Source organism: Bison bison, unplaced genomic scaffold (genome assembly GCF_000754665.1).
Source record: "Bison bison bison isolate TAMUID 2011002044 unplaced genomic scaffold, Bison_UMD1.0 scf7180017864498, whole genome shotgun sequence".
Classification (NCBI taxonomy): domain Eukaryota; kingdom Metazoa; phylum Chordata; class Mammalia; order Artiodactyla; family Bovidae; genus Bison; species Bison bison.
In genome coordinates this window covers 4,634,225-4,646,671 of record NW_011495057.1, presented here as the reverse complement: position 1 = coordinate 4,646,671, position 12,447 = coordinate 4,634,225, and the positions used below count along the sequence as shown (strand labels likewise).

Genomic DNA, 12,447 nt, shown 5'->3' with positions numbered 1-12,447 from the left:
CATTTCATGATCACCTCCACGTACTACATCTGCGAGAGCTGTGACAAGCAGTTCACGTCGGTGGACGACCTGCAGAAACACCTGCTGGACATGCACACCTTCGTCTTCTTCCGCTGCACCCTCTGCCAGGAGGTGTTCGATTCCAAGGTCTCCATCCAACTCCACCTGGCCGTGAAGCACAGTAATGAGAAGAAAGTATATCGCTGCACCTCCTGCAACTGGGACTTCCGCAACGAGACAGACCTGCAGCTGCACGTGAAGCACAACCACCTGGAGAACCAGGGCAAAGTGCACAAGTGCATCTTCTGCGGCGAGTCCTTCGGCACCGAGGTGGAGCTGCAGTGTCACATCACCACGCACAGCAAGAAGTACAACTGCCAGTTCTGCAGCAAGGCCTTCCATGCCATCATCCTGCTGGAGAAGCACCTGCGGGAGAAGCACTGCGTGTTCGACACCAAGACGCCCAACTGTGGCGCCAACGGGGCCTCGGAGCCGGGCCAGAAGGAGGAAGTGGAGTTGCAGACCCTGCTGACCAACAGCCAGGAGTCCCACAACAGCCACGACGGCAGCGAGGAGGACGTGGACACCTCAGAGCCCATGTACGGCTGCGACATCTGCGGGGCGGCCTACACCATGGAGACGCTCCTGCAGAACCACCAACTCCGGGACCACAACATCCGGCCGGGGGAGAGCGCCATCGTCAAGAAGAAAGCCGAGCTCATCAAAGGGAACTACAAGTGCAACGTGTGCTCGCGGACCTTCTTCTCGGAGAACGGCCTCCGGGAGCACATGCAGACGCACCTGGGCCCCGTGAAACATTACATGTGCCCCATCTGTGGGGAGCGCTTCCCCTCGCTCTTGACTTTGACTGAACACAAGGTCACGCACAGTAAGAGCCTGGATACAGGAAACTGCCGCATCTGCAAGATGCCATTGCAGAGCGAGGAGGAGTTCCTGGAGCATTGCCAGATGCACCCCGACCTGCGGAACTCCCTGACGGGGTTCCGCTGCGTGGTTTGCATGCAGACGGTGACCTCCACCCTGGAGCTCAAAATCCACGGGACGTTCCACATGCAGAAGACGGGCAACGGGGCCACGGTCCAGGCCACTGGCCGTGGCCCGCACGTCCCCAAACTGTACAAGTGTGCGTCCTGTCTCAAAGAATTCCGTTCCAAGCAAGATCTGGTGAAACTGGACATCAACGGCCTGCCCTACGGTCTGTGTGCCGGCTGCGTGAACCTCAGTAAGAGCGCCAGTCCTGGGGTCAACATCGCTCCCGGCTCCAGTCGACCGGGCCTGGGCCAGACTGAGAACCTGGGGGCCGTGGAGGGCAAGGGCAAGGCCGGCGCCCCCAAGACGCGCTGCTCTAGCTGCAACGTGAAGTTTGAGTCTGAAAGTGAACTCCAGAACCACATTCAAACGGTCCACCGAGAGCTGGTGCCCGACAGCAACAGCACGCAGTTGAAAACGCCGCAAGTCTCGCCCATGCCCAGAATCAGCCCCTCGCAATCGGATGAGGTAACTCGCCTTTTTCTGATGCTTGCCCTTTATCCTCCCCAAACATCCCTTTCCGCTGTAGGTTTACCCTTTCCTCAGCTTTATTCATTGGCTTATGCAGAGAGGTGCTTTAAATCGAAAGGCAGTGGTGTTCTTCCGCCTGGCCATTAAAAAGGATGGCTTGCTTCTTGGGAAGCAGCAGTTTGGGCTTGAATGGTGCAAAGTAGGACTAATTGCAGACTCCCTAGGATACTGTCTTCTCTGTGACTGAAGAGACCGGCTCTCATGCCAACACCACCTGAGATCTGGAATCTCAGTGTAGTTTCACCGCGACTTAAAATCCCCAGATCCGACTTGTGTGTATGGCTGAGGGATAATGACATAAAAGCGAGATGTTATGAGCCGACATGCTGGCTTAGAGTAAATTAAAAAGAATATGTATATTTGTGGATAACAAATTGGGTAGGGATGGCTTTTTAATATGGCGTTGTCAACCCTCACCGTTTGTCTTTGTCTTCTGGGTGGTGAGGAAGATATTTTCTCACAACAGGAATTTTTAAGAGCCCCTCCATTTATTAAGCTCCACATGTTCCACGTTGGTTTTAAAGGCTCTCTCCCCAAGTCTTCACTCTCTGGATTTGGGTTTCAAAATGAACATTTTCTTAGCTGAAGAGTCATTTTGTGTTCCTCCCCTCCACAGTTGAAAAACAAGTTCATTTACAGTGAAATAGTTTTGTAAGTCATCCTTCCTTGAAGCTGAGCCGAGGATGGCTTGTTTTATTATAATTTCTTTCTGCTTTATCACCTGGTTTCTAATAGCTGTCTCCCCGTTCCTACCTGTCTGTATCTGGAGAGCCAACCAAAATGAAAACCCCAGGGAGACCCGTCTCTCTTCAGTCTTGGGTCACTGCCTTTTCCTTATCTTGTCTCTGCACTCACCCCCTCTCCAAGGCCCCCTGCAGCTCCCCGCAGATAGCCATCAGTCAGCTGGTAGGGGAGAGCTGAGAAGACGAACACAGAGCCCCTGTTCCCCAGATGTGGGCTCTGTGTGAACAGGCGGACTCCCCAACTTTGAAGTTGCTTTCCCCTCTCTCCTCCACAAGTAAATCCTCACCTTTCTGTCCTCTAAAGAAATGAAATCTTTTCAAACTGGAAGGACATCGTTTTGATAATGGTTCATGACGCGCATGTTGGATCAAATCATTTCTTTGCAAGGAAATATTGCTAGTTGTCATCATATGAACTGAAATGTTTCCCAACTTTTTATATCCATCATGTTTAAACCTAGAGAAAAGTTAAAGGAATAACACAAAGAACAGGTGTGTGTGTGTTTGTGTATCCATGTCACAAATCTGCCAGATAGGAATATTTTGTCAGATTTTTCTCTGTCTTTGCAACCTTTTTTTTTATTAATCTGAGCTACATGGAAGTAAATTGTAGATAACATATTTCCTAAGAATAAGGGCATTTTACTTAACCACAGTATCATTAGCCCAGAAATTATTGAAATCAGCTAAAGGTGAAAGGTACTCAGTGATGTCCGACTCTTTGTGACCCCATGGACTGACATCGACCAGGTTCCTCTGTCCATGGAATCAGCTAAAGAGATGAAATAAATCTGTACTATCTTATATAAGTCCATATTCAGATTTTCCCAAATGTTTTATTTTTAAATGCTTTTGAACAGAATTCTTTTTTTAAAAAAAAAAGCATGTTTTCAAAAAATTATTCCTCTCTTTTGTTTTGTTATGCTTTACATATATAGAAGGGTTTTTATATTCAGGTTTAATTTAAATAGTGCCTAAAAGGGGTTTAAAATTAATTAATATGTGTGTGTATGTATGATTGTGGTGGTATGCATTTAAAGTCAAGCAAAATTCAGTTCTTATTTCTTAGTAGATTGTTTTTGGAAAGGAATTTGCCTGTTTCTTTTTATCTGTTCATGGTTTAGATTTTCTGATATTTCTAAATTGCTCTGTATTGTACCATTTAGGGAAATGCCTGGTGGCTTAGACGATAAAGAATCTACCTACAGTGCTGGAGACTCAGGTTCAATCCCTGGGTCAGGAAGATCCCCTGGAGAAAGGAATGGCTACCTACTCCAGTATTCTTGCCTAGAGAATTCCATGGACAGAGGAGCCTGGTGGGCTATAGTTTATTGGGTCACAAAGAGTCAAATATGACTTATCAACTGAACAGCAACATAATACCATTTGAGGTGAAATATTTTAAAAATGAAGGAGGGCATTTTAATAGTCTTTACCTGTTAATTTGGTTAGAGTTGATTTGGGAAATTTGCCTTTTTAAATAGTATTTTTAAAATATCTTGGCCCAATTTATTTATTTATATTTATTCATTTTTACTCTTTGGCTGAAAGGCATGTGGGATCTTAGGTTCCCCAACCAAGATTGAACCTGCACCCCCTGCAGTGGAAGGCGAAGTCTTAACCACTGGACTGCTAGGGAATTCCAATGGAAATTTATCTTTAAGGGATGGTCAAGTCTTCAGTTATACCTAAAATCTTAATGATAATTATAAAGCTTAACTATATCCTTCACTTACATAGAATAATACATTTAAAAGTACTTTTTAATTTTGATTCTTACAATACTGTTTTTTAAGCACCTAGCTACTGAGGGTTAAAAATGACTCCATGCAAAAGAATACCTTCTTATTAAATCTGATTAATAATAACTTGTAGCAGTGTCGTTAATTGACTAGATATTAAGATTCAGTTGTACATTTTTTCTTTGTGCCTTAACAGTACACTAATCTATTCAACATGTTCACCCTTGTTACTGTTTTTCTTTATTATGCTATTTGTCATAAAAATTTTATGTGCCTACTTCCTTTCTGATACTCTCCACCATGAAAAAATGTAAGTAGACCATATTATTTGGACTTGACATAGAAAATTATCTAAAGATATGTAAAGTTTTACAAAAATGAGCCTAAAAAAACGCATTGATGAGAAAGACATAGAGTTTTACTTTGTTCTCATTCTTTCTTAGTCAAATTAAGCCTCTCTGACTTCTCATTGTGAATATTGTGGAAATTTTTATCAGCAGAAGTAAAGGTGAAGCTATTACATAAGAGTTTGCCAAAAAGCAGGCATACCATGTAGGACTAAATTTTATCACAAAAAGAAGTATCATGTGTATGTTCATTGACTTAGATTGGAATTAAAGGACTTAGCAATGTAGGTGGTATTTTCTTCTCTTCTTCTTGCTGAGGATTGAGGCTTCGGAAGAGAAAAGAAGACCTTGGGAGATAATAAAACCTGAATACCAGATATTGTCAAGAACCAGGTTAGATTTTTCTGGACTCTGACTTACAGTCACAACGGGTAATGATAGAGACTGGAATGCATCTTCCAAAGACTGAAAAAGACGATTATTTGTTCCAGACTAGAGTACCTATTTAGAAGGGATTTAGATATAATCTATAGAAGGCTAAGTACTATATAAACCCATATAATCCAAGAAATAGATGAAAGACATGGTATGTGACAATTAAAGAAGGGTAATAGTAAGCAGCTGTCATGTGATGAAGAAATTTGGAATTGAAGACAGAAGACTTGAATTTAAATTTCCCACTTCTGTGTGATGACTTCTGAATTTGTGAAAAATGTTCTCTTTGAACCAAAATTCTATGAGTATTAACCTAAATTTGCCGTGGAGACTTTGTTTTGAATAAAACACGGGAGGTGGAGGAAAACCTATTCATTTCCATTTGCTTCTCAAAGATTGACTATCAATCATATGAATTTGTACCTGCAATGATTCCATAAATGGCAGAGAGAATTTGAGGCAGGAAGAACACTGGATATCTAGCATTTTCCACATATGAAGCACCTTGCAGACTTACTGACCTTTACTACATGTTGAGTAAATGTTAGTTCTTCTTTTGGAGTTCGTTGACACTAGCCTGGCTCCCTGGTCAGGTGCTGCCCCATCTGAACCTCAAAGGGTTGTGTCCTGATGATATTGGAAGCATGTATCCATCTGCCTTCATTTCCTTAAGATCCTTCATAGCCGGGTTTCTCTGAGGGTTTATATATTCACGTTTCAGTTCACATCATCCCCACTATTCCATTGAAATTGCTCTTGCAAGGGTTCAGTTCAGTCCAGTCGCTCAGTCGTGTCCAACTGTTTGCGACCCCATGAATCACAAGGGTTACCAATTCCATATTCCTAGATGCCTGTACGATGCCACAGAATCAAAGCTAGAAGTGACAGTGACTATCATCTGATTAAACTGCCTATTTTACAGACAGTGAAACAGACTCAGATAAATGGAGATCTAAGGTCACATGGTTAATAAGTGGCAGACAAGAGGCTCAGAGAATCCAGGCCTCCCAGTTCCAAATTCAATGCCAGGCCCATCGTAGGCAGATGCCTCTGGGCCATGTCTGGCTGGTGGTTCTCCCAGAACCTTTCCCCACCCAGGGTAGTATGGCAGGACAGCTGGCTCATGCAGAAACCCACGTGACTCAGTGACTAGAACCTCGAAGGTGTCAAATACATTTGTGTTGTTCTTCTGCATTCCCACACTATAGGATTGCTACTCCTATTCTGACCACATTTGGACTCAAGTCTTGTTTTGTTATTGAACTTCTGTTCTCGATATTCTGAGTGTTTGTGGATCTATTGTTGTTACCCCACTCCACTTCAAGGTCTGTGTTCTCAAGAAAATTGTTGCTGTGCCGCCAAGATTGCCACTGGTCTCCAGTCCATCTCCACAGCACTCTACAGAGTGGGTGGCCCTCCCCTTGCTGCGCCTCTCTCTGACTTCATGATGTCCCCCCTCCTAGTTTTCTTCCTTCTTCTGCCTCTAGCGATTTCTTGTCCTCTGCCTGTTCCAAAAGTGTAGGAATTCTTCAGTCCTCTTTCTTCTTTATCTATTCTCTCCATAGCATCTCATCCATTCATGCTGCAGTAACTGTTTCTTTACCAACATTTCCCAAATATGTTTCTAGCCTAGTTCTTCTCTTTATTCCAGATTATTGTGTTCCACTGACAGTTTAACTTTGCAATTTGTATCTCTTTTAGCCTTCTGAAGTTTACTGTGTACTTCTGAACTCTCGATTCTCTCACCTGAAGCCTATCTTTTCCCAAACTTCCATCATTTTTGGTAAAGGTATCCATCCTACACCCAGTTATCAAGCAAGAAACCCAGGAATCCCTCGTTTTCTAGGTCCCTAACTTTCCCTCTTCCCCCACGTCTAATCTGTTAGTCCTGTAGATTCTACCTCCAGTGAGCATCCCATCCACCTCTTTGCATCTCCAAAGCCATCATCGTGGTCCAGGCTGCAGTCATTTCAGGATATCTCAGTAGCCTTCTAAGAAATTGCTCTTCTGCCTGCTTCTCATCCAGTCTTCCTGCTGAAGTGGGAAGGCATCTTGTGGGCATGTCAGTCAATCTCAGGATGTCACATAGAATTCTTCAGTGCCTTTCCATTTCTCTCAAATAAAATTCCAACCTCTCACCAGTTTATGAGGCCGTGCACATCCCGGCCAGCTTGGCTGCCTTCATCGTGTTCCAGCGTTGCCTCCGTGTGCTAAGTGCCTTAGCCTCCCAGCCTCCAGCGGGGTGCCGTGTCTGCTTTGGAGTCTTCACCTGTCTTGCTTCCTCACCTGACCTGCACTTCTCAATCAGCTTCTCTGTACCACTTGCTCTTTCTAAGCTGTAAGTGGGCCTTGCCTGAAAATCTTATCAAAAAGTTGGTTTCCTCCTAAAGATTTTCTTTTAAAATAGTCATTTTTCTTTACTTATTTCCATCTTCCCTTTTCTCACCTATGAACATCCAACAACTTATCACAAGAGCTTGATAAATATCAGTTGAATAAATCAACATAGTATCAGTACTTCAGAGTGACAAAATAGTGTATACTCCATCTTTGGATGTATATGCAGGTATTGTTGTTGTTATTTAGTCTCTAGGTCATGTCTGACTCTTTGCGACCCGCTGGGACTGTAGCCCACCAAGCTCCTCTGTCTATGGGATTTCCCAGGCAAAGACTATGGGAGTGGGCTGTCATGTCCTTCTTCAGGGGACCTTACTGACCCAGGAATCAAACCCACATCTCCTGAATCTCCTATATTGGCAGGCGGATTCTTTACCACTGAGCCACCTGGGAAGCCCAGATGCAGGTATATCTAGTAACTCATACCCACAGAGGTAAATAAGTTTACCCAAACTAATGAGATGCTTTAAAATTAGGTGTGATCAAAACATATTAAATAGGCTAAAAGACTTGAAATTTCCAACAATTCAACGATCATCTTCAGTGTGAAGGTCTGATTTAAGTGTCTCAAATTTGATATTCTTCCTTTATAGTTCCTACACTGAAAATAGAAATGTACATGTAGACAATTTCAGAGCCTACTTAAGCTCCAGAATTGTTTTTTGATTTATTTTGTATAATAAAAATTTCCATATGAGGTTAAAAGAAAAATGTCAAAGTTTTTGTATCTCAAATGGCTGGTGCTAAATTTTGCTAAGCTATAGAAGGCAATGGCACCCCACTCTTGCCTGGAAAATCCCATGGGCAGAGGAGCCTGGTAGGCTGCAGTCCATGGGGTAGCTAACAGTCAGACACGACTGAGCGACTTCACTTTCACTTTTCACTTACATGCATTGGAGAAGGAAACGGCAACCCACTCCAGTGTTCTTGCCTGGAGAATCCCAGGGATGGGGGAGCCTGGTGGGCTGCCATCTATGGGGTCACACAGAGTTGGACACAACTGAAGTGACTTAGCAGCAGAAGCAAAAATAAATGAGTTACGTTTCCTCTAAATAAATAATATCTTAAAATTATGTAGAAAAATGACATGACCAAATAGACATGTAAAATTCAAAATGCTCTTGGAATACCCTTAGTTGCTTTGCCAAGTTTAATCTGCTTTCAGATTTATTGTTGTTGTGTTCAGTATTTGTTTGGCATCTACAGTGCACTGGAATGGGGAGTTAATGACCCCTGGCATAAGCACTGGGTGTGGAACATGGAAGTAACTGCCTGCCATCCTCTGTGATGCACTGATCATTGCATCACGCATTGAATTTGCCACCACTGTCATCCCTAGATTGTCCCTGCATTTACTTCCAGTTCTGGATTTTTTTTTTTTTGCTGAGGCTTCCACGTGCATACAGTATCTTTTAGAAGTTATGGAATTCAAAAAGAAAAATGTTTTTGTATACCACCTTGAATCTTGAATTTCATATCTTTGTTCCTTGAGTACTAGGCAGAAGAGTCTGAAATCACCCTCTGTAGTGGTAGAATTCTGTTTAGCAGGAACATTTACATTTTGGCTGAAATTATGTTGAAGTAGAGATTAGTGAGTATACAAGATGCTTTTGAGTAATGAAACAAAATTGAAAGCTACATTCTGGATCTCTTAGTATTGTATGGCACCACCTTCTACATAATACAGATGCAGTTTTCATTGTATTTTCTCTTTCTAGAAATCTAGCAGCCTTATGGCTTTTAAAAAACCTAAATAGCCAGTTCTCTTATTTATATATATATTTTCGCTGTTTAAATGTGCATGTTTCTAAGGGTTCTACTTTTAATATGTTTGTCTCTGCCCTTACCCTTGTTTCCTATTACTGACTTATTATCCCATACAGATGACTAACATCAGATTTCAGCTTGCAACCCCTTGTTCAGCACCATCTTAGATTTTCAGCTACCTATTTGCCATTTCCAGTTGAACACTGTGCTAGCTGTTTGATCAAGTCATAATTTCTTTTTTTCTCTCCAATTTTTGTCTGTGTTCTATTATTCCCCTAATTATCCTCATTTGAAGCGTTGTGTGCATCTCTTAAATCTTGTGTGGTCTCCTGATCTTTTGAGTCACTCACTCTCCAGGTGTTACATTTTCTCTTCTCTTTGTATCTCCCACATTCTCTCTCCAGTCCAAGTCTTATCCTTGTAAACTAACTGGTCTCTTTCACTCCCTTCCTATCATAATTCTCAACATACAACAAATACATGTTAAGTGAAAAAGATATCTTTAAAACCCCATAAATTTTAAAATTAAACCACCCATGGAACAAAGAGAAAATAGCAATTAAAAACACGTCAAACGGAAAAATAGCTACCTTTTAAAATTTGTAAGATACAAATTAAACTAGTATTGACAGGGAAAGGTATTATAACATAAAAATATGTATTAGAAATTTTTAAAAACTTAATATCAATGAGATAAACATAAAACTTGAGACATTAGAATCAGAGCAAGAGAATAAACCCATAAAAAAAGTAGAAATGAAGGAAATAGTAAAACTAAGAGCAAAAAGTAATGAAATATAAAACAACAAGGAGGCCAACAAAGTAAAACATGAAGTTTTTTAAAAGACTAACAAAGTTTACAAACTTCTGGCAAGCTTAGTCAGGTTAAAACAACAAGAAATAAATAATATGAATAATTAAAGGGGAGCCATAACTTCACGTGTAGAAGTTACAAAGATAGTTGGGAAACCATTACACATATCAAAATAACTGAAATAAAAAATGCATGAATTGTTGTTTTCAAGAGAGAAGACCAATTGGAACTCTCTGACTTTACTGGTGGGAGTATAATTTTGTATAACTGCCTTAAAAAATCTGTTGGGCAGTATATACCAAAGCTGATTACTAGCTTACTCTATGATTCATCAATCTATTTCTAGGCTTATGTCTAAGAGGAGTAAATACATACATTTAACAAGTAATGAAGAAGAATATTCTTAATAGCTTTTGCATATATGCTTTAATCTGGAGTCAGCTGAAGTGTCGAAATAGAAGAAATAAATACATTGACATGTAGTTATTTCATTCATATAATTAAATACTACACGGAAATAAAGAAGAGTGAGCTACTGCTGTGTAACAGCTTGGATGACTCTTGTAAGAATGATGACAAAGAAAAGGGAATCAGACACATCCTACTGCAGAACTCTACTCATATAGAATTTAAGAGTGGGCAAAACTAATTTGATTATTGAAGTCAGAATAGTTACCTTTGGCATAATATCAATTGGGAAAGGGCAGAAAGGAGCCTTTTGGTTGCTAAAAATATTCCATATCTAGATCTATGTGGTGGTTACACACCATTGTAAAATTTCATAAATCAGGCAGTGTACTTCATCAGGCAATTTACTTAACATTAAATAGCATACACATATTTAACATGTGTATGTTATTTCTTAATAAATATTTTGCAGAATGTACTGAAAACACATAAGATAAAGAATAAAATGATACTGTGTAGAACTTTATGCTAATAACTGGATAATTTTGATTATATGGGAACAGTCTTAGGATAATATGTTACCAAAAGCTGGCTCAAAAAAAAAAAATGAGAGAAGTAGAATGATTGCATAAATACTAAAGAGTAAATAAATTGTTGAAAACCTTCCCACAAAGAAAATACCAGATCATACAGATAATTCAAAAGCTGTACCAGGAAGTACAAAAAGAGGGAACACTTCAGTTCATTTAATGAATCTAGTAAAATCTTGTCAAAACCAGGCAAAGGTAGAAAAAGGAAATTTTAGGGAAGTTTTACTCATGATTTTGTATTTTAAATTTTTAAATAATATGAACAAATTAATTATGTTAAAAAAGATTTTATACAAAAACTAAAGTGATTTTAAAGAAATTTTTTTTGTTGTTTTTAGTATATTCTGCAAAAAACTAAAGATCCAGTTTCCCCCTCAGTCAGTCTCTCCCATCAGGAAGCTTCCATAAGGCTCTTATCCTTCTCCATCAGAGGGCAGACAGACAGAAAACCACAATCACAGAAAACTAACCAATCTAATCACATGGACCACAGCCTTGTCTAACTCAATGGAGCTATGAGCCATGCCATGTGGGGCCACCCAAGATGGACGGGTCACAGTACAGAGAATGACAAAATGTCCACTGGAGAAGGGAATGGCAAACCACTTCAGTATTCTTGCCTTGAGAACCCCGTGAACAGTATGAAAAGGCAAAATGATAGGACACTGAAAGAGGAACTCCCCAGGTCAGTAGGTGCCCAATATGCTACTAGAGATCAGTGGAGAAATAAGTCCAGAAAGAATGAAGAGACAGAGCCAAAGCAAAAACAACACCCAGTTGTGGATTTGACTGGTGATGGAAGCAAGGTCCATCTGTAATGGACCTTGATGATGTAAAGAACAATATTGCATAGGAACCAGGAATGTTAGGTCCATGAATCAAGGCAAATTAGAAGTGGTCAAACAGGAGATGCAAAGAGTGAACATTGACATTTTAGGAATCAGCAAATTAAAATGAACTGGAATGGGTGAATTTAATGCAGATGACCATTATATCTACTACTATGGTCAAGAATCCCTTAGAAGAAATGGAGTAGCCATCATAGGCAACAAAAGAGTCTGAAATGCAGTACTTGGATGCAACCTTAAAAATGACAGAACGATCTCTGTTCATTTCCAAGGCAAACCGTTCAGTACCACAGTAATCCAAGCATATGCCCCAACAAGTAACGCGGAAGAAGCTGAAGTTGAACGGTTCTATGAAGACCTACAAGACTTTCTAGAACACCCAAAAAAGATGTCCTTTTCATTATAGGGGACTGGAATGCAAAAGTAGGAAGTCAAGAAACACCTAGAGTAACAGGAAAATTGGCCCTGGAGTACAGAATGAAGCAGGGCAAAGTCTAATAGAGTTTTACCAAGAGAACGCACTGGTCATAGCAAACACCCTCTTCCAACAACACAAGAGAAGACTCTACACATGGACGTCACCAGATATATGGAATTTAGAAAGATGGTAACAATAACTCTGTATACGAGACAGCAAAAGAGACACTGATGTATAGAACAGTCTTATGGACTCTGTGGGAGAGGGAGAGGGTGGGAAGATTTGGGGGAATGGCATTGAAACATGTAAAATATCATGTAGGAAATGAGTTGCCAGTCCAGGTTCGATGCACGATGC

General features: G+C 40.8%; 1 protein-coding gene across 1 annotated transcript in view; it reads left to right on the top strand.

Annotated features, from left to right (window-relative positions):
* ZNF521 (zinc finger protein 521) overlaps positions 1–12,447 on the top strand; it is a gene marked incomplete at its 5' end in the record, with an annotated part of 285,658 nt that overhangs the window by 134,178 nt on the left and 139,033 nt on the right. The window contains one exon of the mRNA XM_010828990.1: positions 2–1,518. Coding sequence (XP_010827292.1) covers positions 2–1,518 — 1,517 coding nt within the window. The remainder of the gene's footprint in view (position 1; positions 1,519–12,447) is intronic.